This window comes from Pongo abelii, chromosome 20 (assembly GCF_028885655.2).
Source record: "Pongo abelii isolate AG06213 chromosome 20, NHGRI_mPonAbe1-v2.0_pri, whole genome shotgun sequence".
In the NCBI taxonomy this organism is placed as follows: Eukaryota; Metazoa; Chordata; class Mammalia; order Primates; family Hominidae; genus Pongo; species Pongo abelii.
The window spans coordinates 14,200,001-14,223,961 of record NC_072005.2 but is presented as its reverse complement, the minus strand read 5'-3'; the positions used below and the strand labels follow the sequence as shown (position 1 = coordinate 14,223,961).

The window sequence follows — 23,961 nt, the reverse complement described above, 5'->3', positions numbered from 1 at the left end:
GACCTCAGCCTCTCAGAGCCACTCAGCCACCAGCAGGAGGAGAGGGGAGCGGCCTGGAGGCCCTATCCCCACCTCACTCTCCCTGTCCTCCCCCAGGCTGGTGGTCCAGGCCGTGGTGCCTGTCAGGTGATGCGGGGCGAAGCCCCCCGCACAGGCCACTGAGAGCCCCGGACACGCACCCGGCCGCCACCATGGCCCGCCTAGCCGCAGTGCTCTGGAATCTGTGTGTCACCGCCGTCCTGGTCACCTCGGCCACTCAAGGTAGGTGCTGCTGGGGCTGGGGAGGGGCCGCGGTTCCCAAACCCTGCCGGGAGGGCAGATAAAATGTTGAAAACCCTCCTGATCACTCAGTAAAGAATTACAGCCCCCTGCCCCGCCCCAGACCTCAGCTGGAGCAGGGCAGTGGAAGACTCAGTGGTAACACACACCCCAGTGCCACCAAGAGGCCCCTGGACCATCCCCTTACCTCCAACAAGTCGGCTGGGCCAGGTTGGTAGGGGCCATCCCGCTGTGGCCCCTGGGACCAGGACAGGCCTTCTTGGTGAGCCGATGCTCCTCTCTCTCTCTCTCTCTCTCTCTCTGTGATTACATCTTTGAGGCTCTCACTGGGAAGAAGGCTTAATTAAAGCATGCCCGCTGACGTTTATTTAAAAACAACTAATTACCCGGCTCGGCCCTATGCCGGCCCTGGGATCCTGCACACGCCACTATTAGTGCCCCAAGCCTGCCCGCCCACCCTCACCGATTACTCAATTACTGGCCCCGTGGCCGGCCCAGGCCGGGGGCAAGGGTAGGATAAAGTGAGAGGCCAAGAGAAGAGGCCAGTGGGCCCGGCCCCTCACTCTGGGATGTGCCCCCTGCCCACCCTGACATCCCTGTATGAAGGGCATTGGTGGGTGACTCTGCTCCCTCTGGCCCTGCCCTCTGGAAAGTTCCAAAGGTTGAAGGGACACGGTTCAGCTGGGCCCCAGGGCCTTGGCACTGCCCCGCTGGCCAGCAACCTCACTCCTCTGCTGCTACATTCTCTGTCCATCCAGGTCCTGCCCCATAGCCCCAGCTGGGCCGGGAGGGGCTGCCTCCACCCCCAGACCCATCTGAGCCAGGCTTCCACCCCCGGCCCTCCCTCCCAAGCCCGGGAAGGCTAAAATTAGATGAGGAGGCAGATGGTGCTGGAGGAACACATGTGAAATATTCCCCCCGCTGGGACTCAACTCACCCCAAAAAACCCCAAGGGCCTCCCTGCCGTACCCCTGGGGTACCCACCCAGATCTCTGGAAAGGCTCGGCTCTGTCACCATCCCGCACGAGTGCCCTCCCGAAACCTCATACAGTAGGTGGTCACTTCCTTCACCTACAAGCGACTGTCCCCACATTGGGGCATCTGGGTCCCTGGCTGAATCCCCGCTGCCCTCCAGCACCCCACAGGGCCTGGCTGGAACCAGCGTCACAGAAGGTGCTGCCCCAGCCAGCATGGACCCTGCCAGGCACCCTCTGTTGTGCAGACAAACCGCCTTAATAATATTCATAATAACAATAATTAGCATTCATATCATCTCACTGCGCTCTGCGCACATTAACACCCTGGAGCCATCACAACAGTCCTGTGAGATGGGAATTGTCCTCTCTGCCCCTCAGGGGAGGGACAGAGGCACAGAGGCGGTCAGTGACTTGGATGAGGCTGCAGTCAGGGAGTGGCCGGGCTGGAATTCCAACCCCAGCCAGCTGTCTGGCTCCTACATTCTAGTTCTCCATCCCCGTGTGGTACAAGATGATGACCGACATGGGGCAACGCAATCTCCCCAGGGAGCTCAGCCTGCTCAGGACATTGTCCCTTCCTGAGTGAAAGGAAACCCCGGGAGGTTTACCAGATGATACTGATCAGGCACCCTCCATGTGCAGGGTGCCATGCTCAGTGCTTCCTTCAAGAGCATTTCTAAGGCACAGGATCCCTGCAGGATGACTTGGGGCTGTAGGTGCCCATTTGACAGATTGGGAAACTGAGGCTTGGGGAGAGAACAACATGGGCTGTTCAAACTTTTTTTAATGTTTTTATTTTGACACAGAGTTTTGCTCTTGCCGCCCAGGCTGGAGTGCAGTGGTGTGATCTCGGCTCACTGCAACCTCTGCCTCCCGGGTTCAAGCGATTCTCCTGCCTCAGCCTCCTGAGTAGCTGGGATTACAGGCGCCTGCCACCACGCCCAGCTAATTTTTTGTATTTTTAGTAGAGACAGGGTTTCACCATGTTGGCCAGGCTGGTCTCAAACTCCTGACCTCAGGTGATTCGCCCACCTCGACCTCCCAAAGTGCTGGGATTACAGGTGTGAGCCACCGAGCCCGGCCTAGACCATGTGTCTTAAGCAACAGACATTGATTGTCTCACAGTTGCAGAGGCCAGAAGTCTGAGGTCAAGGTATCAGCCAGGGTTGGTTCCTTCTGAGGCCTCTCTCCTTGGCATTTATTTGTTTGTTTGTTTGTTTGTTTGATGGAGTCTCGCTCTGTCGCCCAGGCTGGAGTGCAGTGGTGCAATCTCAGCTCACTGCAAGCTCCACCTCCTGGGTTCAGACCATTCTCCTGCCTCAGCCTCCCAAGTAGCTGGGACTACAGGTGCCTGCCACCATGACCGGCTAATTTTTTGTATTTTTAGTAGAGATGGGGTTTCACCGTGTTAGCCAGGATGGTCTCGATCACCTCACCTCGTGATCTGCCCGCCCTGGCCTCCCAAAGTGCTGGGATTACAGGCGTGAGCCACCATGCCCGACCTATTTTTTTTTTATTTTTTATTTATTTTTGAGATGGAGTGTCACTCTGTCATCCAGGCTGGAGTGCAGTGGCACAATCTGGGCTCGCTGCAACCTCTGCCTCCCCAGCTCAAGTGATTCTCCTGCCTCAGCCTCTCAAGTCGCTGGGATTACAGGCACGTGCCACCACGTCCAGCTGATTTTTGTATTTTTAGTAGAGATGGGGTTTCACCATGTTGGCCAGGCTGGTCTCAAACTCCTGACCTCAGGTGAGCACCCGCCTCAGCCTCCCAAAGTACTGGGATTACAGGTGTGAGCCACTGCGCCTGGCCTCTCCTTGGCTTATAGATAGATGGCCGCCTGCTCGTGTGTCTTCACACTGTCTTCCCCCTGTACACTTCTGTGCCCAAATTTCTCCTTTTAGCCAGGTGCGAGGACTCAGGCCCATAATCCTAGCACTTTGACGGGCCAAGGCGGGAGGATTGCTTGAGACCAGACTAGCTTGGGCAACATAGAAAAGGGACCCATTTCTATGAAACAATTTAAAAAATTAGCCGGACATGGTGGCGTGAATCTGTAGTCCCAGCTACTTGGGAGGTTGAGGCAGGATCACCTGAGCCCAGGAGGTTGAGATTTGCAGTGAGCCGTGATCGCACCACTGCACTCCAGCTTGGGTGACAGAGGAAGATCCTATCTTAACAACAACCCCCCACCCCCTCTTTTTTTTATTGAGATAGGGTCTCGCTCTGTTGCCCAGGCTAGAGTGCAATGGCACAATCACGGCTCACTGGAGCCTCAACCTCCTGGGCTGAGGTGATCCTCCCACCTCAGCCTCCTCAGTAGCTGGGACTACAGGTGTGTGCCACCACGTCTGGCTAATTTGTGTATTTTTGGTAGAGACAGGGTTTCACTATATTGCCCAGGCTGGTTTCAAACTCCTAGTCTCAAGCAGTTTGCCCACCTCTGTCTCCCGGAATGCTGGGGTTACAGGTGTGTGCCTCTGTGCCTGGCCAAAATTTCCCGTTTTTATAAGGACCACAGTCATATTGGATTGGGGCCTACCCTAATAGCCTCATTTGAATTTACCTCTATGAAGACCTTACCTCCAAATAATGTCACATTTTCAGGTCCTGGGGGTTAGGACTTCAGCATATGAATTTTCAGGGGGACACAGTTCAGTCCATAACAGCATATCTGGTGCAGCCCGAGGGCCCCAGGAAAACAGACACTCTTATCAAGCAGAGCATTCCAAAGGCTCAGACATCACCTCCTGGGAGCTGAGAGTCCGAGCACTCTGGGCCAGGTTAATGTCCTCACTACACAAGTGGGCACACTGAGAGGCCCATTCTACAGCTGAATCAACTGAGGCTGCCTCAGCTGGCTTCTGGGACACAGCCGAGCTAGAAGTGGTGTTTTCTTGGCAGTGGGCAAGGTCTTCCCGTCCTGGCCCAGGCCCAGGAGTGACACCATCCCCAACCCTCCCCGCAGGCCTGAGCCGGGCCGGGCTCCCATTCGGGCTGATGCGCCGGGAGCTGGCGTGTGAAGGCTACCCCATCGAGCTGCGGTGCCCCGGCAGCGACGTCATCATGGTGGAGAACGCCAACTACGGGCGCACGGACGACAAGATTTGCGATGCTGACCCTTTCCAGATGGAGAATGTGCAGTGCTACCTGCCGGATGCCTTCAAGATCATGTCACAGAGGTGAGTGGGCTCTCGTGGCAGTTCCTGGATGAAGTGCCCGCCTTAAAGCACTGCACACCTGCCAGCGCACTCGTTCACCTTACATCTTTTTTTTATGCATTCAACACATGTTTCCTGAGCACTTAATAGGTGCTGGGCCCTATGCAGACGAGAATAAGACCCAGTACATCTCCCCACAGCCAGCCTGTGCCCCCGACAGAGGCCTATACCCATACATACACTGGGAAGTCCCTCCCCCCACCAGCCTCTTGCTTCCAAAACTTCCATTCCAAGATTAGCCAGGGCAGTTTGTTTGTTTGTTTTTGAGACGGAGTCTCACTCTGTCACCAGGCTGGAGCGCAATGGCATCTCAGCTCACTGCAACCTCCACCTCCTGGGTTTAGGCGATTCTTCTGCCTCAGCCTCCCAAGCAGCTGGGGATTATAGGCGCATGCCACCACGCCTGACTAATTTTTTTGTATTTTTGGTAGACACAGGGTTTTGTAATTGCCCAGGCAGGTCTCGAACTCCTGACCTCAGGTGATCCGCCCACCTCGACCTCCCAAAGTGCTGGCATTACAGGCATGAGATGAGCCACCACGCCCAGCCTTAGCCAGGGCAGTTTAGAGCTTGTAAAATATAAAGAACAGCAAGACAGAGTAAAGGTGTCATGGGAGGACTTTTCCCTTTATCCCAGACTCTTTTTTTTTTTTTTTTTGAAGATAGGGTCTCACTGTCGTCCAGGCTGGAGCACAGTGGCACAATCACAGCTCACTGCAGCTCTGACCTCTCAGGCTCAAGCAATCCCCCTGCCTCAGCCTCCTGAGTAGCTGGGACTACAGGCGCGTGCCACCATGCCTGGCTAATTTTATTTTATTTCTTATAGAGGCAGGGTCTTGCTATGTTGCCCAGGCTGGTCTTAAACTCCTGGCCTCAAGCAATCCTCCTGCCTCGGCCTCTCAAAGTGCCGGGATGACAAGCATGAGCCACCGCACCCACCCATCCAGATTTGAGAGCTCATCAGGCTACTCCAAGGAGGAGACACCTGAGCACAGATGATGGAAGCACAGGCCTGTGTGAGTGATTGTGTATGGGGTGAGTGCTTGAGCTTGCAAGACTGTAACTTGGAGTGTGTCTGTGTGATTGCATGCATCTATGAGTATGACGGTGTATTTGTTTTGTTTTGTTTATTTTATTTAGTTATTTAATTTTTGAGACAGAGTCTCACTCTGTCACCCAGGCTGGAGTGCAGTGGTGCGATCTCGGCTCACTGCCACCTCCGCTTCCCAGGTTCAAGCGATTCTCCTGCCTCAGCCTCCCGAGTAGCTAGGACTACAGGTGCGCACCACCACGCCAAGCTAATTTTTTTGTATTTTTAATAGAGACGGGGTTTCACCATGTTGGCCAGGATGGTCTCGATCTCTTGACCTCATGATCCGCCTGCTTGGCCTCCCAAAGTGCTGGGACTACAGGTGTGAGCCACTGCGCCCGGCCTATTTTGTTTATTTTTGAGACAGAATCTTGCTCTGTCGCCCAGGCCGCAGTGCAGTGGTGTGATCTCAGCTCACTGCAACCTCCACCTCCAGGGTTCAAACAATTCTCCCGCCTCAGCCTCCTGAGTAGCTGGGATTACAGGCACACACCATCATGCCCGGCTTATAGAGACAGGGTTTCACCATGTTGGCCGGGTTGGTCTTGAACTCCTGACCTCAGGTGATTCACCTGCCTGCCTTGGCCCCCTTAAGTGTTGGGATTACAGGTGTGAGCCACTGCGCCCGGCCTGTGTATTTGAGTGTGAGTATGTGTGCATTTTTGAGTGTGTGACTAAACGTGTGTGATTGTGACTAAGTGTGTCAGTGTGTCTAAGTGTATATGAACAGGTGTAGGTGTGTGCAGATGTGTGTGACTAAACATGTCTTTGAGTGTGTCTGTCTTTGTGAGTGACTGTGTATTGGAGTGTGTAACTGGGTGGGTGGATGTGTGTGTGTGTGAATGGGTGTTTGTGAGTGAATATGTGGTTATATGTCTGTGAGTGTGGGTGTGTTTAAGTGTATGTGAGTGGGTGTGGGTGTGAGCATGTGTGTGAGCATATCTCTTTGAGCATGTGTGTTAGAGTGTGTGGCTGACTGAGGTGTGTGGTTTCTTATCTGTGAGTGGTGGGGTGGATGGGTGAGCGTGTGGGGGGGTGGGTGGGTGTGGCTATGTCTTTGTGTGTTTAAGTGTGTCTGTGGGCAGATGTGTGTATGTGGATGAGGATTTGTGTGTGGTTGACTGAGAGTATTTGTATTTCTTTGAGTTGTTTGTGACTGTGTGTGAGTGTGGAGGGGTTGCCCCAGGCTGAGGCACCATGTGTGCAAATATGCACAAGCCTCTCTCACACCCACAGTCAGTCCACGTAGAGCTGATCAGCTTTTCCTTCAAATTACACCCAGGCTGGATGCGGTGGCTCACGCCTGTAATCATAGCACTTTGGGAGGCTGAGGCGGGGGGATTGCTTTAGGTCAGGACTTCGAGACCAGCCTGGGCAATATAGCAAGACCCTGTCTCTACTAGAAACTAAAAACTAAATTAGCCAGTCATGGTGGTGTGTGCCTGTGGTCCCAGCTACTCAGATGACTGATGCAGGAGGATCACTTGGGCCCAGGAGTTTGAGGCTTCAATGAGCTATGATCCCACCACTGCACTCCAGCCTGGGTGACTGAGCAAGACCCTGTCTCTAAAAAACAAAAAAAAAAACAGACCAGGTGCGGTGTTTCACGCCTGTAATCCCAGCACTTTGGGAGGCCATGGCGGGTGGATCACTTGAGGTCAGGAGTTCGAGACCAACCTGGCCAACATGGTGAAACCCTGTCTCTACGAAAAATACAAAAATTAGCCTGATATGGTGGCGCGAGCCTGTAGTCCCAGCTACTTGAGAGGCTGAGGCAGGAGAATCGCTTGAACCTTGGAGGCAGAGGTTGCAGTGAACCAAGATAACACCACTGCACTCCAGCCTAGGTGACAGAGTGAGACTGTCTCAAAAAAAAAAAAATAATAAAATAAATAAATAAATAAATAAAATAAAATAAAACATAAAAAAAGAATGTGTATTACTAGGGGAGGAGCGGGTCACTGAGAGCCCCAGGAGAGCAGGAGAGGTTTGGGCAGGGGATGACAGTGTTCAGGTGGCTGAGACAGCTGGGCTGGGCTGGGCTGGAGGTGCCTCATCATCTCCTCCTCCTCCTCTGTCTCTCTCAAACTGCCATTCCCCTCCAGCAATCTTGCCTCTCTTCTCCGCTTCCTGTCTCCTGACACCCCTGCCAAGGGTGCCCTGCATGGGCATTCCCAGTCCAGTCTCCAGCCTTTGCTTAGGCTGTGGGCCCCCTCTCTGGGAGCCCCCTTCCTCCCACCTCTCCAAATTCTCCCTGCTGACTTCATTCAACACCAGCTTTGGGGGACTGCATTCTTCTCCATTATCTCTCTAGCACCTAGTACAGCATCTGGCCCAGTTCCCATGTCCGTGGGGAATGCTGTGCAGAACAGTTACCGGGGCTGAGGGAGTGTGATGAGGCCTCTGGAGTCACATCCAGAAGGACTTGTAGGGGGCCTTAGTCCTGCTTCCTCCCTGCTGAGTCCCCAACCCCCACTGCTCCACAAGCAAGCCTGGAGGCTCTTTTTTTTTTTTTTTTTTTTTTTTTTTTTTTTTGAGACGGAGTCTTGCTCTGTCCCCCAGGCTGGAGTGCAGTGGCATGATCTCGGCTCACTGCAACCTCCACTTTCCGGTTCAAACGGTCCTCCTGCTTCAGCCTTGCAAGTGGCTGGGACTGCAAGCATGCACCACCACGCCCAGCTAGTTTTTGTATTTTTAGTAAAGACGACGTTTCACCATGTTGGCCAGGCTGGTCTCAAACTTCTGACCTCAATTGATCTGCCAGCCTTGGCCTCCCAAAGTGCTGGGATTATAGCCATGAGCCACCGCGCCCAGCCTAGCTGTTCATTTGTTGGTGGACATTTGGGCTGCCTCCACTTTTTTGGTGATTGTGAATAATGCAGCTGCGAATGTGCATGTACAACGATTTGCTTAAACACTTGTTTTAAATTCTTTTGGGTACAGTAGTCCCCACTTATCCACTGGGGAAACACTCCAAGAACCCCAGTGGATGCCTAAAACTGCAGAGAGCTACTGAACATTGTATATACCATGTTTTCTTCTATACAGCTCTAATTATAATAAAGTTTGATTTACAAATTAGGCACAGCTAGATGCGGTGGCTCATGCCTGTAATCCCAGCACTTTGGGAGGCAGAGGCGGGCTGATGATTTGAGCCCAGGAGTTCGAGACCAGCCTGGGCAACATGGCGAAATCCCATCTCTACTAAAAATACAAAAAAATTAGCCAGGCGTGTTGGTGCATGCCTCTAGTCCCAGCTACTCAGGCGGCTGAGGCAGGAGAATAACCTGAACCTGGGAAGTCGAGACTACAGTGAGCCATGATCACACCACTGCTCTCCATCCTGGGCAAGAGAGTAAGACTCTGTCTAAAAAATAATAAAATAAAATAGGCTGGGTGTGATGGCTCATGATTGTAATCCCAGCACTTTGGGAGGTCGAGGCGGGTAGATTGTTTGAACCCAGGAGTTCGAGACCAGCTTAGGCAACACGGCAAAACCCCATCTCTACTAAAAATAAAAAAATTAGCAGGGCATGGTGGCACATACCTGTAGTCCCAGCTCCTTGGGAGGCAGAGGCTGGATGATCACTTGAGCCTGGGAGGCCGAGGCTGCAGTGAGCCAAGATTGTACCACTGCACTCCAGCCTCGGCGACAGAGCGGGACCCTGTCTCAAAACATCATAATAATAAAACACATTAGGCACAGTGAGAGACTAACAACAATAATAATTTTTAGTAGTAAAATATTATTACATAAACTAAGGTCTACTTGAACATAAGCACTGTGAAACCGTGACAGTTGATGGATAACTGAGATGACCACTAGTGACTAACAGACAAGGAGCAGATATGGCATGGACGTGCCCCATACAGCATGAGATTTCATCAGGCTACTCACAACAGCACACAACTTAAAATGTATGAATTGTCTACTTCTGGAGTGCAGTGGTGCGATCTCGGCTCACTGCAACCTCTGCCTCCTGGGTTCTAGTGATTCTTGTGCCTCAGCCTCCTGAGTAGCTGGGATTACCGGTGCGCCCCACCACGCCTGGCTAATTTTTGTATATTTAGTAGAGATGGGGTTTTACCATGTTGGCCAGGCTGCTCTCAAACTCCTAGCCTCAAGTGATCCATCCACCACAGCCTCCCAAAGTTCTGGGATTACAGGTGTGAGCCACTGCCCCCTGCCCCAGTGTTCTATTTTTTGTTTTGTTTTGTTTTGTTTTGTTTGAGACGGAGTCTCGCTCTGTCACCCAGGCTGGAGTGCAGTGGCTCAGTCTTGGCTCACTGCAACCTCTGCCTCCTGGGTTCAAGTGATTCTTCTGCCTTAACCTCCTGTGTAGCTGGGATTACAGACATGCACCACCATGCCTGGTTAATTTTCGTATTTTCAGTAGAGACGGGGTTTCACCATGTTGGTCAGGCTGGTCTCAAACTCCTGACCTCAGGTGATCCACCCACCTTGGCCTTCCAAAGTGCTGGGATTGCAGGCGTGAGCCACCACGCCCAGCCAGTGTTCTATTTTTAAAGAAGAGGGTGAGGTGGATGGATACAGACAAATCTTCCCATGCCCCATCCTGCCCCCCATTTTTCTCTCTTCCTGCTAGATCCTTAGTCCCTTCTCAAGTGTCTGCCTGTGTTTAGTACCCTTGGTTAAGAGCAGGATTGAAGGGGAGACACAGGGCCTCTTCTGCCCCACACCTGTCGGGAAGCCTCTCAAACTATGTCCTGCATGCCCGTGTGCTGCCTGGCCCAGCCCCAGCCTGCTGCAAGGGACAGGGACCCTGACAGTGGGGACAGACAGACAGCAGATGAGACACATCTTTTTGTTGTTGTTAAATAGGTTCCCCCTTACATGCTAGCCAGCCCCCTGGGAAGTTGACAGTGACTTGGAGGAGTTCCCTCTTGGGAACTGAGAATGGCTTTCCCCTGGGGACGCTCTCTCCTGGCTGCCCTGGCTATAAGTCTGCACAGCAGCACTGCCCAAAGGGTGGGATGTGTCCACGAGATGGTGTGAAGTGGACACAGCTGGACACTGAACATTTCATTGATCGTAAGTTTGCAGAGGCACCACCTCACGTGCATGGTTTCACATGTATTACTCTCCAGTGAACAGTGCAGGGGCTTTAAAGTCCATTTAAAGAAAAATGCCAAGGATATAATAGTGTCAGCTACACTCACAATGAAAGAGATGAGGGGTTGCCAGGAAAGCACTGTTTAGGGGGTGACTCCTCCTTCTCAGCCCTGAGGATGATGCTGTGCTGGGGCTGAAAGTAGAAGAACCCTGGTGGGAAAGAGAGAGCAGGCAGGAAACAAAAAGTGCCCACATAAGGCCTCTGGGCTTGGTATATTATTCGTTCGTTCTTATACTGGTATAAAGAAATACCTGAGATTGGGTAGTTTATAAAGAAAAGAGGTTTAATTGGCTCATAGTTCTGCAGGCTGTACAGGAAGCATAGTAGCTTCTGCTTCTGGGGAGGCCTCAGGAAACTTACAGTCATAGCAGAAGGTGAAGGGGAAACAGGCACGTCTTACATGGCTGGAGTAGGAGGAAAAGAGAACGGGGGAGGTGCTACACACTTTTAAACAACCAGATCTCAACAGCACGGAGGGGATGGTGCTAAACCATTCATTAGAAACCACCCCCATGATCCAATCACCTCCCACCAGGCCCCACCTCCAACACTGGAGATCACAATTCAACATGAGATTTGGGTGTGGACACAGATCCAAACTATATCACTTGGTTTCCAGCTCCACTGCCCCTTCCCAATTTGGGGGTGTCTATGACACCATGACCCTGGAGCATGCACCCCCACCCCCGCCACCCCGTCTATGTGTTTCTTTCCCAATGCCCTGTTTCTCCTCTGAAGGTGTAACAACCGCACCCAGTGTGTGGTGGTCGCCGGCTCGGACGCCTTTCCTGACCCCTGTCCCGGGACCTACAAGTACCTGGAGGTGCAGTACGACTGTGTTCCCTACAGTGAGTCATCTTGTTCCTTGTGCGGATGCGGGCCCTTCTCCCATGAGTGAGTGAGGAGGAGACACCTTGACCCATCACACATGTGCACACATGCATGGGGCCTGGGCACAGTGGGGACAGCCAGGCCTGCTCTCTCCAACACACATTCTCTTCTCCCAGACACCAGTGTCCACACTCAGTGCCTGCTCCCCCGTCTCACAGACTCTGTCCCCTCCTGTGGGGGCACCTTCTCCAGCTCTCCTTACCCCAGCCCACTCACCTGCTTCTTCATGCACCCTGTACTCATTTCCACACTGCCAGGCCATGGTCCCGTGCTCTGCCTGGCACACTTACATCTCTCTCTTCTCCCTTGGCCTCGATGCTTTTCTCGCCCATCTGCCTTCCTCCTCTTCTCACATCCCTTCCTTTTCTGACCCTTCTCATCTACCTTCTCTTCCGTCTCACTTACCCCACTGCCCCTCTCAACACCTTTCTCTCAGCATCCTCACTTCCCACACACTCCTTCCCAATCATGGAAGCTGGACTCTACACCCATAGAGCGGGATACCATCCTCCGAGGCCTGGTGGCAGATTCAGGGTGAAGGGCTGGGGGGCATTTTCAACAGATTCATAGCTCCTCACTGGTTTCCCCATTACCATGTGGCACTTCCTGTCTGCAAAGGAAATGCCGCCATGTTGGACTGAGGGTGGCCTCCAGGCAGCCTGAAGAAAGTGATCTGGGGAGCCAGGAGCCTGGCCATCTTGCACCTGGCCAAAGGGATCAGACAAAGACAGGGTCTCTCCTCCTCAGCACCCCACCCTTGACATCGCCTTTTTCCTGCCCTCTCTGCTCCCTCCCTCCTTCCCGTTGTCCCTTCCCCTCTCCTCCCACAATGGGTTCCATGTAGTCAACCTGGTGGTAGGGCCTCTGGGCAGAGTGGGGAGAAGGCAGGGCCATCAGGGTGTCTGAGTGTGGCGGGCCGGGGTTGGGGACCAAGAGGCCCCGTAACTCTCCCTCCTCTCCCCTCCCTCCCCAACCTTCCCCGCCAGCCTTTGATTTCTCCTCACAGGTGACTCGATGCTGGGGAAACAGGATCCCTTCTGTGCTTCCGTAATTTTCTTCTTTTACTCCTCGTCCTTTCCTTTCAGCGCCTGAGGCCTTCAGCCACCACTGAGGGGGGACGCCCATCTGCTCCTTGAAGCCTCCCCACAGCACTGGGGACACGGCCGACTCCTGCGGCTGGGGCAGCAGGGAAGGCAGGCGGGAGGCAGCGAGCTCAGCACAGTGGGGCAGTCAGATGGGTGTAGGTTCAAGGCTCGACTGGGCTCTCGAGTTTTCTGGCTCTGAAACCTTAAGCAAATGACTTAATTTCTCTGGGCCACTACGGAAGGAGGTGTGAGTCCGCGAGATGACATGTGAGAAGTGCTTGGCCCAGGGCCGGCCACAAAGTCGCTCACGGTGGCAGGGTTTTGAGTGCCGAGTGTAAACTTCCCAAAGGCAGAGGCTTCGTCTTCACCCGCCGCCCCAGCGCCCAGACCCATGCCTGGTTCAGGATGTGCTCAGTAATATTACCAACGCCTTTTAAGCCAGCTCAGCATGTTTATTCATCTGTGATGGGGTGGAGAGGGGTCAAAAGCCTTCCCTGGGAAGCCGCAAGGAGTAGCGACAATGTGTGTCAAGCTTGTGTGCACCCGAGCTGTAGATGCAAAGGAAATGGTGCCTGCTTCCATCAGCCATGTGGCCTCACTTCACTGTGCCTCAGTTTTTCCGTCTGTAGACAGGGTTCTCAAAAGACGGCCCGTGAGGTGCGTAGCATAGTTGCTGGCCCCTCATGAGTGCTGGACACTTGGTAGTCGTTGCTTTTGTTGCAACTCCTTGTAATGCCTCTTGTCAATTACGATTATTGCTATGGTAATCAAAATTAAAATAACAACGGATAATGAACCCAACTTCTCCCCAGGCAGGTGAGATAAAGGGCAGGAAAAACTCCCCGGTCCAGGTGGAAGCCAAAGCAAGTAGACGAGAGGCTCAGGTCAAGCCGCAGGAAAGAAGCTAGGGGAGGAGAGGAGCTGAGAGACCTCCTCGAGCCGAGGCCCTGAGCGTGGTCCATGGGCCACAACCGACAGAGACCAGGCAGGCTCCAGGGACAGAGGGCAGGACAGTTGAGAGGATGGGCGGCTGCCTGTCTGATGGAAGAGAGATAGCCTGAGCCCTTGGGAGACAGGAGACACACGCACACACACACGCGTGCGCACACGTGTGTGCACACATACGGGGTGGATGTTGGGGGCAGAGCTAACTCCTGATCCTCCAGAGGAAGGAGGCTAGAGTTAAAGGGGGGACAGGAGGTAGCTAGAGGACAGGGAGGCCAGGCACTCACTTGTCCCCAAAATGTTCGCTGAGCATCTCCTGAGTGCCAGGCCCTGGGTGAGGCGCTGGGAAGGGAGCCAGAGGCTGCCCCTGCGGAGCTCCCTGCTGGAACCTTCAGAGAGGGGCCAGGAGAGCCAATCCCTCCGGTCAGAAGTTCCTGAGGGGCCAGGGATGCAGAGGGGAGCGGCCTGGGCAGCCACCTGGCCCAGGGCTTCAGAGGCTGGGGTGACCCCAGTGCTGGTGAGGGTGGGTCGGGTGGGTAGCAGGGGGCACGTGATGTGTGGGAACCTTCCCACACACTGGACAAGCCCAACTAATGCTGGATTTGCTTTGCAGCTGAGCACAGTCTAACCGCGCCCCTTCCTCCCCTAGGTGCCGCCCGTCCGCAGGGCAGCGGGCAGGGCGGAGCTCCCAGCTCCTGGGCCCCTGGGCCCTGGGTGGGTTGAGCAGAGAAGCCGAGCCTGAGGCTTGCCCCTGGGGAGCCTGGGAGCGTGTCTGTGCCCCCACCTGGTGTCCCACCCAGTCTGTGTCCCCCACCCCCGCCACCTCTCTGCCTCCGTCTCCCCGACCCTGGCTCTCTGGGGCCCGGGTGCAACTGCCTGTCTACCTCTCTGTCGTTCTGTGTCTGGCTCTGCCACCTTCTCTCTGTGTTTGCTTCTTCTGGGTTGTGAGGGCTTGGGGGAAGTCAGCTGGACCTGGGTGAGGCCAGCACAAAGGGGAAGGAGTTCAGCCTGTTTCTCGGCTGAGGGTGGGCCCAGGCCCTGGGAGACACTGAACCCCTTCCCCTGGGGCCCCTGGTTCTAGCAGGAGGGCAGCAGGCAGGGTGGGAAGGGAGCCAAGAGGCTTATCCACCCCACCACTCCCTGGTGCCCCCTCTGACCGGAGCCCACCTCCCAGCTGGGGCGCCCTACTCCCTGCCCCACCTGCACTAAGGGTGCCCCCTCCCACCTGAGGATTCTGTCTGCCTGCCTATACCCCCCTACCACCCCTGTGTCTTTCTGTGTCTTCTCCCTTCTGTGTGTGTCCCCCTCGTCCCTCTGACTGTCTCCCCAGCACCCTCTCGCCCCACCTGACCACCCCCAGAGGAAGGGACCTGGGGGCGGGGGCCCGAGCTGATGCTACGGAAGGGGTTGGGGAAGCAGGAGCGAGGAAGGAAAGGAAAAGGGGGCGTGTTGCCAGAAAAGAAACGAAAGCAATTTAATCTCTTTTTTTTTCTCTTTTTTTCTTGCACATTTTTTTTTTCAATTTGTTTTCTCTCTCTCTTCCGATGCTTAAAGTAGAAGTGGAGCAGAAAGGTAAACGCACTGTTACCAATGCTAACCCCTAACTCACACTTTGTTCTACCTGTACCATACTTATGTGACCTGCCCTCCCTCCCGGCCCCTTCTTCTCTCCCCCACCCACACTTGGTCCGGTCGGTATCCCCCACCCCGGGTTGTCCTCCCAGTGGGGCCAGCCCTGGTGCGGCCACGGGCATCTCCACCCTCCAGATACCCACGGAAGCTCCTCTCTGAGCTTGGGCAGGATTTTCTCTCTCTCACTGTTTCTGTCTCTCTCTGTCCCTCCTTCCTGGTCCCTGGCCCTTTCGGGGGACCTGGCCTTCTTTCATACTTCTTTTGCCTCCTTCAGGAGAAGTGTATAAGCATCCAGGGCGGGTGGGGAGGGAGGGACTCCCTTCTCCGGCTCCCCCACTGGGGCACCGGGTGAGCTGTCTCTCTCTCTCTCTCTCTCTCTCTGTCTCTCCCCTCTCTCTTCCTCCTTCCCCTGCACCTTTTATAACATGTTTCTGGTTCAGGGGAGGCGGGCTGGAGGGGACACCATTGTTTTCCTTTTGGGGAGCAGATTCTCCTATGTCTCGGGCTCCTGGTGGCTTAAGTTCCTTCTGGTTTGATGTTTCCAAGGCCCAGAGCTGTTTTGGAGCATGGAGCACCAGTCCTCCCCACCCCCAACCTGATCCCCATCTCTGACCAGCTGGGGCCCAGCCCTGGGGAGGGGTGTCAGCTGTTCCCAGCCCTGGGAGGGGGCAGCCTGCTAAAAAATGAAAAAATGAGGGCGAGGGGGTGGGGGCGGGCCTCGTGGTTGGGGGAGCGAAGGGTGGGGGAGCGTGTTCTCTGTTTCTTTCACACTTGCAAAGCTGCAGTCAGGGTTTCTTCTGGGCTGTTGTGGTTAGAGGACCAGGGAGAGGGGCGGCGGGCGGCAGGGGCACAGTCTGGGGACTTCCACAGACTCTGTAATTTCTGGCAGAGAACTCCCTAGTGGATGGGGCTGGCCGTTACTGGCTGTTACTGGGGGGGTGGGGGGGGACGGAGGTGCTGCTGCTGAGGGGCTTCTAGGGTGAGACGTTAGGGATGACCATTTCCTCTCCAGAAAGTTTTGGGAAATTTACCCATCTGAGGCCGGCAGCAGCGGGCGGGGCTGGAGGACATGGCCTTTAGGGATCCCTTTTGCCTTGAAATTACAGTGGTCTGTGGAGCATCCCTTCCGAAGGAGGTGGGGCAGGGTCCCTCTGAGCTGCTCCCCTCCCCGTCTTCCCCTCTCCCCCATCTCAGTGAGGCCTGGGCTACTGGCCCGAGGTCCGCCCCCTCACCACACCCCTCCACTCTCCTCTCTTTCTCCTGGAGTCTCTCTCCCTCCCAGCACCAGCCACTCTTCTTGCAGGCCCACTGGTTTGGATGCGGCACCACTGGAGCTTTTCTCTTCGAGGGCCAGGGCAGGGCGGGTGGGGTGACGGGGCATGGGAGGGAAGAGGAGGGATTGGGAGCTTGGTGCTGGTGAAGGGTCCTTGCCGTCCAAGGCCCCAGACAGACCCTTCCTCATCTTCTCCCCCTTCCCCTGGGTTGATCTCTAACCACATTTTTCCTCCCCTGACACCCTCTGAGCAGGTTAGGCTCTGAGGCCTCCCACTGTCCCCTTCACACAAACACGTCCCCTCAGGTGCCACACACCTGGCGGGGGTGGGGACCGGCTTGGGCAGAGGCCAGTGTGCTGGACGGAGTGTGCAGGCCGACCCCTCAGGGCAGTAGGGACAGGGGGATGGCCAGTCCCCAGGGCCCAAGCCAGGGTCGTTTTGGCTCTTGCCCAGCTAGCTCTATGTCCCAGGCTCCTCTCCCTCTACAAAAACTACATCCTCCTGGCTGCTTTGTGCCAGGGGGCCCCTGAGCCACATTGTCCCCATGCTGTGAAGGGAGTGCTGCCTGTCCCCCTCCCTCCCAAGCCTGCTGGAGGTGGGGAATGAGGACTAGCCCAAGCCCCTCTTGCCACTGGGGCTGCCCCCAAGCCGATGCCAGGTCCCAGCCCCCCGGTCCCCTCGGGGCCAGCTGCTTTGGTGACATGCCAAGCAGGAGCAGAGAATTCACTGCAAACCCTCCACCCTCGCCCTGTGCCCTCGCCCTGGCCTATGTGTGGGTTCTGCCAGCCGGGAGGTGAGGGAGGCCCAGCCATCCTGGATGGAGGGGCGCACTCTGGGAGGAGGTGGGGGGTCTGGCCACACTGACCCCCGGATCAGTCAAGGGGAGGTTAGGAGTAGGTGGCACTGGGATGTGACTGGGCAAGGGTGGGCCGGCCAGCAGTGGCCAACGAGATGCAGTTGAGGTTTTCCTCCTTTTCAGGGATTGGGGGGGTGGGGCGGGGCCCCCCACCTTTCTGACATCAGCGCTGCCTTGGTCCCTCTTCCCGAGCCGGGGATGGTCGCAGGTAAATCGGGGTCCGGGCCAGGGGAGGTGGGGGGCCTGGCTGGGGCGGGCTGGGTCTTTATCCTAGCGCCTGGTTCCCTCCCCTGCCCCCTCCGAGCTGGACCTGGGACTGCCCCCCTGAGGGACCCTCAGTCGGGCCTGGGCCTTGGAGTGAATTCTCTGCTCATCCCTCTCTCCTCCGCCAGCACTAACCCTTTCTTCCCAGGTGGTTTGCAGCGCAGCCTCCCACGGAGCCAGGACCTCGCCAAGCCCCATACGCCCTTGTCTCTCTTCCCTCTGCACAGCTCTCCTCTCCCTCCCCAACTCTCCCGGGAGCCCTGTCCCTCTCCATGTCCCCACCCCCACCCCCACCCCCACCCCTGTGCACAGTGCCACTGTCTGCTGCTGAGCCAGACCCCATGAGAGACCCTGCCGGCTGGGGGCAGGGCTGGGCGCCCTCCAGGAGGGGCCAGACTCTTCCATTCCCTGTCCTAGCCTGGGAGCTGCCTCTGGGAATCCCTTCCTCGGCTACTGACTTCGTGGGTACCGGGTCGGGGGTGGGGAGCAGGCTGCATCAGGAACCTGGGGAGAGAGTTGAAACCCCTATCCTTCCCCCAGCCTGGAATAGGGGGACACTCCTGACACCCACAGTGGGTATGGAAACATCACTCTACCTTGCAATTTTTGCAGGAGGAAGAAAGAGGAGTTAAAAAAAAAAAAAAAATCTGTCCAGGTGTGGTTGGTGAAGGATGGGACCCTGGACCCTAGCTCTTCCCTAAGTGGCAGAGAAGAGGGAGAAGAGGCCGGGTGCTGAGTCCCTGGACCGTCAAAGTCAGGAGTGACTGTAGTGGGGAGATTCTGCCCCCACTTAAATCACACGGGACCACCTCTGGGAGGGCTCTTGCCAAACTCCTCCCCAGCCTGTGGGGTCTCTAGCAGCCAGGGAAGGGAAGAGGGGCACCACTTCCCGTCACTAACCCCGCTCTTAATGGCCTTTAGGGTTCACATTTCCAGGGAGAGGGGCAGCTGGGCAGGGCGTGGGGAGGGGGTCGGGTCCCAGCCCGGAAACCCCCTTCCCGTCACCAGCCCTACCAAGCAACCGTGACTGCAGCAGCAGGAGGGGACAACCTGGCTCCCCACCGGCAGCGTGACCAACTTGCCTCTCTCCCCCCTGTCTCTCTCTTTTTCCTCCCTCTCGCCTCTGCCCCTTCTCTCCCGTCTCCTCCCCTCCCGCCTACTCTGCCCAGTCTTCGTGTGCCCAGGGACCTTGCAGAAGGTGCTGGAGCCCACCTCGACACACGAGTCAGAGCACCAATCTGGCGCGTGGTGCAAGGACCCGCTGCAGGCGGGTGACCGCATCTACGTGATGCCCTGGATCCCCTACCGCACGGACACACTGACTGAGTACGCCTCGTGGGAGGACTACGTGGCCGCCCGCCACACCACCACCTACCGCCTGCCCAACCGCGTGGATGGCACAGGCTTTGTGGTCTACGATGGTGCCGTCTTCTACAACAAGGAGCGCACGCGCAACATCGTCAAGTATGACCTGCGGACGCGCATCAAGAGCGGGGAGACGGTCATCAATACCGCCAACTACCACGACACCTCGCCCTACCGCTGGGGCGGCAAGACCGACATTGACCTGGCGGTGGACGAGAACGGGCTGTGGGTCATCTACGCCACCGAGGGCAACAACGGGCGGCTGGTGGTGAGCCAGCTGAACCCCTACACGCTGCGCTTTGAGGGCACGTGGGAGACGGGTTACGACAAGCGCTCGGCATCCAACGCCTTCATGGTGTGTGGGGTCCTGTACGTGCTGCGCTCCGTGTACGTGGATGATGACAGCGAGGCGGCTGGCAACCGCGTGGACTATGCCTTCAACACCAATGCCAACCGCGAGGAGCCTGTCAGCCTCGCCTTCCCCAACCCCTACCAGTTCATCTCTTCCGTTGACTACAACCCTCGCGACAACCAGTTGTACGTCTGGAACAACTATTTCGTGGTGCGCTACAGCCTGGAGTTCGGACCGCCCGACCCCAGTGCTGGTGAGGATGACACACTTCTAGGCATGGAGCCTGCTTGCCTTTGTCCCCTCCACCCCCACCCACCCCTGGGTCCCAGGGTGGGGAGCCCCATCCTGTGAGTTCTTGGGGATCGGGAGGTAAAGGAAATTCACAGCATGTGACAGACGCTGTTCTAAGCACTTCACAGTCATTAACTCATCTCCTCATGGTCTATGACACAGGGATCCTTACTGCCCTCTTTTACAGATGAGGACACTGAGGCACTGTGTGGGTAGGGGATTAAGTTATTTGAGGATTTGAACCCAGCCTCCCAACCACTGAACTGCAGTGCCTCTCCCAGGGGCTTGGGCACATTTACTCCAGGAACCCTTGGATCCACCAAAATCCTGGGTGGAAGTCCAGTATCCACAAAAGAGCTGAGCTGCTGATGTTGACCGGGCTGAGGGCAACTCTGCAGTCTTTTTTTGCCCCCCTTAGCTGCCCTGCTAGCTCTGTGCCGCCCCAGGGCTCCAGGGAGCCCGATCTAACCCCATCTTGTTTGCAAAAGGGGGAGTTGAGGCCCCCAGAAGGAAGGAGTGTAGCCAGGTTACATCAGCCAAAGTCAGCTAGAACGAGGATGGGAGCCAGTGGTATTCAGCCCCCGCCTGGTGGCAGGGCTGACGTGGATTGGGGAGGGCTCCTGCCCTCAGGGGCTCAACCTGGGAGGGTTCCTGTCCCCCAGACCCCTCCGTCCCTGCCTCTCCCCTGACTGTTCTCTCAGACCTTATGGTGCACATCGTGGATTTTTACCACCCTTTGCTACTTTATATGGTCCCATGGGCATAAGGGACTTCGGTGGGCACAGAGAGGCCAGAGGAGATCAACTCCCAGACCCAGCAGGGCCCAGCACGTGTTTCCACTTCAGTAGATGAGGAAGATGCTAAGATGGCCTGGGACCCCCTGCCCAGGCATACTGTGGCATGGCCCTGAGCATGGGGATGACCCTGTCTCATATCCCCTCTCCAGGCCCAGCCACTTCCCCACCCCTCAGCACGACCACCACAGCCAGGCCCACGCCCCTCACCAGCACAGCCTCGCCCGCAGCCACCACCCCGCTCCGCCGGGCACCCCTCACCACGCACCCAGTGGGTGCCATCAACCAGCTGGGACCTGATCTGCCTCCAGCCACAGCCCCAGTCCCCAGCACCCGGCGGCCCCCAGCCCCGAATCTACACGTGTCCCCTGAGCTCTTCTGCGAGCCCCGAGAGGTACGGCGGGTCCAGTGGCCGGCCACCCAGCAGGGCATGCTGGTGGAAAGGCCCTGCCCCAAGGGGACTCGAGGTGAGTACAGAGGCTGCAGCCAGGGGAGGGATGGGGGCCATGCCCCCAACAGCTTAGCACAGATGCATGTGTGGGTGGTGGTCTCTACTGCGGAGCAGAGGCTTTCTGAGCAGGGACAGGGGTCATCCCCAGTGACCAGCAGAGCTCTCAGGGCACAGGAGCCACTCACTGCCCCTGGCCCCACGTGCAGAACCTGCAGGGAGTCCGCAGGAGGTGACCTGGCTCCCGGCCTCAGGCTGACCTGTGACAGCCCCAGGCACAATTAGCTTCACATGGATGGCCAGCTGAAGTGCAAAAAGGGCGGGGCCGCGTGTCCTGGAGATCTGAGGGGAGGGTTGGCAGGTGCTTCGTGGAGAGGGGGCGTTCAAGATGGGCCTTGCTGGAAGGTTCTAATTCTGGAGGCAAAGACAGGCAGGAGGGAGAGCTCAGGGGAAGTGAGTGGCGCCTCTTTCGACTGTCCAGCCCGCTTCATGTCTGTTTCTCCGTGTTTCCCTCACCTCCCTCTTCACCCGCTCGTCCCCCGCTCTCTGTCATCTCCTTTCCCCCTCTCTGTCCCATCCTTCTCTTCTTCCCTTTGGCTCCCTTGTCTGTTCCTGTCTGTCTGTCCCTGCAGGAATTGCCTCCTTCCAGTGTCTACCAGCCTTGGGGCTCTGGAACCCCCGGGGCCCTGACCTCAGCAACTGCACCTCCCCCTGGGTCAACCAGGTAGCCCAGAAGGTACCAGCCACCACCCCTCGCAGGCAGGCACATGTGCTCGGGCCCAGGGCCCAGGGCGCAGCGGGGGTCGTGGAGCAACTGGGGAGACACGGGCTGGCAGGTCTGGAAGGCAGGACTGTGGGGTCACCTCCCTGGCCTACAAAGGGAGCAGGGACAGATGGGGTGGGAAGGGGCAGACGGCGACGGGGAAGCAGAGAGAGAGATAGGAGAGGCTGCACAGGCCAGGGCAGCCGGGGAGGGCAGGATGGTCCCTGACAGTCCTGGGATTCCCCCTCCCCGCCCCCACCTCATGTAGATCAAGAGTGGGGAGAACGCGGCCAACATCGCCAGCGAGCTGGCCCGACACACCCGGGGCTCCATCTACGCGGGGGACGTCTCCTCCTCCGTGAAGCTGATGGAGCAGCTGCTGGACATCCTGGATGCCCAGCTGCAGGCCCTGCGGCCCATCGAGCGCGAGTCAGCTGGCAAGAACTACAACAAGGTGGGGCCTGGCGGCGGCGCTGACCTGGTGCAGGGAGGGAGCCTGCCCCCAGGGGCTTGGGAAGTATCTGACCTGGTACCTCCCAGCCAGGCTGCCACCTCCACTCCTTTTCTCAGAGAGGAAGGACCCCCCACTCAAGGACTGCTGGGTCTCACTCCTGTGCTGCCTTGGATGGTCCTGGGGGTTGGGGATCCCTGAGGAATGTCTTGCTGATAGCCCAGCCCTGGGTCAGTGGTAGCCACAGACGAGAGAGCTATCCAGATGTGACAGTATTAGGGTGAGGGAACCGGCACCCAGAGGCCTGGCCTGACATCACCTCCATCTCTTTCTAGATGCACAAGCGAGAGAGAACTTGTAAGGATTATATCAAGGTGAGACCCAGGGGCTCCCAGTGTAAGGACCGTGGGCTCCAGCTGATGGGGGGATTAGGGCTGGAGGTTGAGAAGAGGGCACACAGAGCCCACCGCGAGGAATTAGAGGGTTTTGGGGGGCTCACAGCACCATGCTCCCTGCCTGTGCAGGCCGTGGTGGAGACAGTGGACAATCTGCTCCGGCCAGAAGCTCTGGAGTCCTGGAAGGACATGAATGCCACGGAGCAGGTGCACACGGCCACCATGCTCCTGGACGTCCTGGAGGAGGGCGCCTTCCTGCTGGCTGACAACGTCAGGGAGCCTGCCCGCTTCCTGGCTGCCAAGGAGAATGTGGGTGAGTGCCACAGTCAACCAGGGCAAACTCAGATACGAACCTTAAACCACGGGGTTCTGGCCTGGAGGCCACAGAGGGGCTACCTGACCCTTGGGCATCTTGCCACAGGGTCTTGTTCTGCAGCCTGAGCCCCTGGACTGGGAACAGACCCCAACTGTGTGTGCCTTGCCTTCCCCTGTTCCCACAGTCCTGGAGGTCACAGTCCTGAACACAGAGGGCCAGGTGCAGGAGCTCGTGTTCCCCCAGGAGGAGTACCCGAGAAAGAACTCCATCCAGCTGTCTGCCAAAACCATCAAGCAGAACAGCCGCAATGGTCAGTGTCCCTGACGGGGCCTCGGGTGGGGAAGCAGCCCCACCCCCACCCCCCAGCTCTGTGCCAGCGTCTCTGCGCCATTTGTGGAGGGCAGCAGTGCTGAACTTTTCTCATGCTAGCGTAAAATTTGAGGGGATTCATGGGCCCTGAAGTGCTGCAGAGCCCCAAGGGTGAGCCTTACAGTTGCAAAGCTGGCTCCTGGGCCTCACAGCTCAGAGAGGATGGGGCCATTGAGACGAAGGCTCAGAGAGGTCAGGGGCTTGCCCAAGGTCACACAGTGAGAATGGGTGGCTCGGAGGCCCAGCTTGTGTGTCCTGGCACACTGCCCTGCTGTTTAGAACTGCCTTCAGCTGGGCAATGGTCTTGTGGACAGGGCTCCCTGACCCCCACCTGCCTGGGCTATGGACTGGCTTCAGAGGTCCTAGTGGCCAGCGTGGCCGAGGGCTGAGGAGTTGGCTGAGCTGGGAAGCCAGGGGCCTGGACGGAGGTGCACCAGCTGAGGATGCTGACACATCCAAACGTGCCTGTTCTCACCAGGGGTGGTCAAAGTTGTCTTCATCCTCTACAACAACCTGGGCCTCTTCCTGTCCACGGAGAATGCCACAGTGAAGCTGGCCGGTGAAGCAGGCCCGGGTGGCCCTGGGGGCGCCTCTCTAGTGGTGAACTCACAGGTCATCGCAGCATCCATCAACAAGGAGTCCAGCCGCGTCTTCCTCATGGACCCTGTCATCTTCACCGTGGCCCACCTGGAGGTGAGCTGAGCCGTCCCCCTCCCTCCATGGGGGTCCCTGTACCCTCTGTGTTCCCAGGCTGTGTACCTGCCCCT

The 23,961-nt window shown here is 57.0% G+C and overlaps 1 protein-coding gene and 1 long non-coding RNA gene across 6 annotated transcripts in view; one reads left to right on the top strand and one right to left on the bottom strand.

The window, feature by feature from the left end:
- Nucleotides 1-23,961, top strand: part of ADGRL1 (adhesion G protein-coupled receptor L1) — a 60,386-nt gene that overhangs the window by 23,208 nt on the left and 13,217 nt on the right. For 3 of the 4 annotated variants that reach the window (XM_054538691.2, XM_054538692.2, XM_054538693.2), the window contains 11 exons: nucleotides 97-261; nucleotides 4,226-4,439; nucleotides 11,442-11,551; nucleotides 18,820-19,620; nucleotides 20,605-20,919; nucleotides 21,533-21,636; nucleotides 21,932-22,117; nucleotides 22,450-22,488; nucleotides 22,639-22,822; nucleotides 23,010-23,135; nucleotides 23,673-23,887. In XM_054538691.2, coding sequence (XP_054394666.1) covers nucleotides 192-261; nucleotides 4,226-4,439; nucleotides 11,442-11,551; nucleotides 18,820-19,620; nucleotides 20,605-20,919; nucleotides 21,533-21,636; nucleotides 21,932-22,117; nucleotides 22,450-22,488; nucleotides 22,639-22,822; nucleotides 23,010-23,135; nucleotides 23,673-23,887 — 2,364 coding nt within the window. In that variant the 5' untranslated portion in view covers nucleotides 97-191. Of the gene's footprint in view, nucleotides 1-96; nucleotides 262-4,225; nucleotides 4,440-11,441; nucleotides 11,552-17,509; nucleotides 17,595-18,819; nucleotides 19,621-20,604; nucleotides 20,920-21,532; nucleotides 21,637-21,931; nucleotides 22,118-22,449; nucleotides 22,489-22,638; nucleotides 22,823-23,009; nucleotides 23,136-23,672; nucleotides 23,888-23,961 lie in introns of those variants that run through there. The other variant, XM_054538694.2, reaches the window with a different exon arrangement.
- The window catches only part of LOC129051737 (uncharacterized), a 27,751-nt gene continuing 23,862 nt past the window's right edge, over nucleotides 20,073-23,961 (bottom strand). For both annotated transcript variants that reach the window (XR_010138420.1, XR_008516174.2), the window contains exon 3: nucleotides 20,073-23,961. This exon is cut by the window's right edge and continues 984 nt beyond it. This is a non-coding gene — a long non-coding RNA (uncharacterized LOC129051737).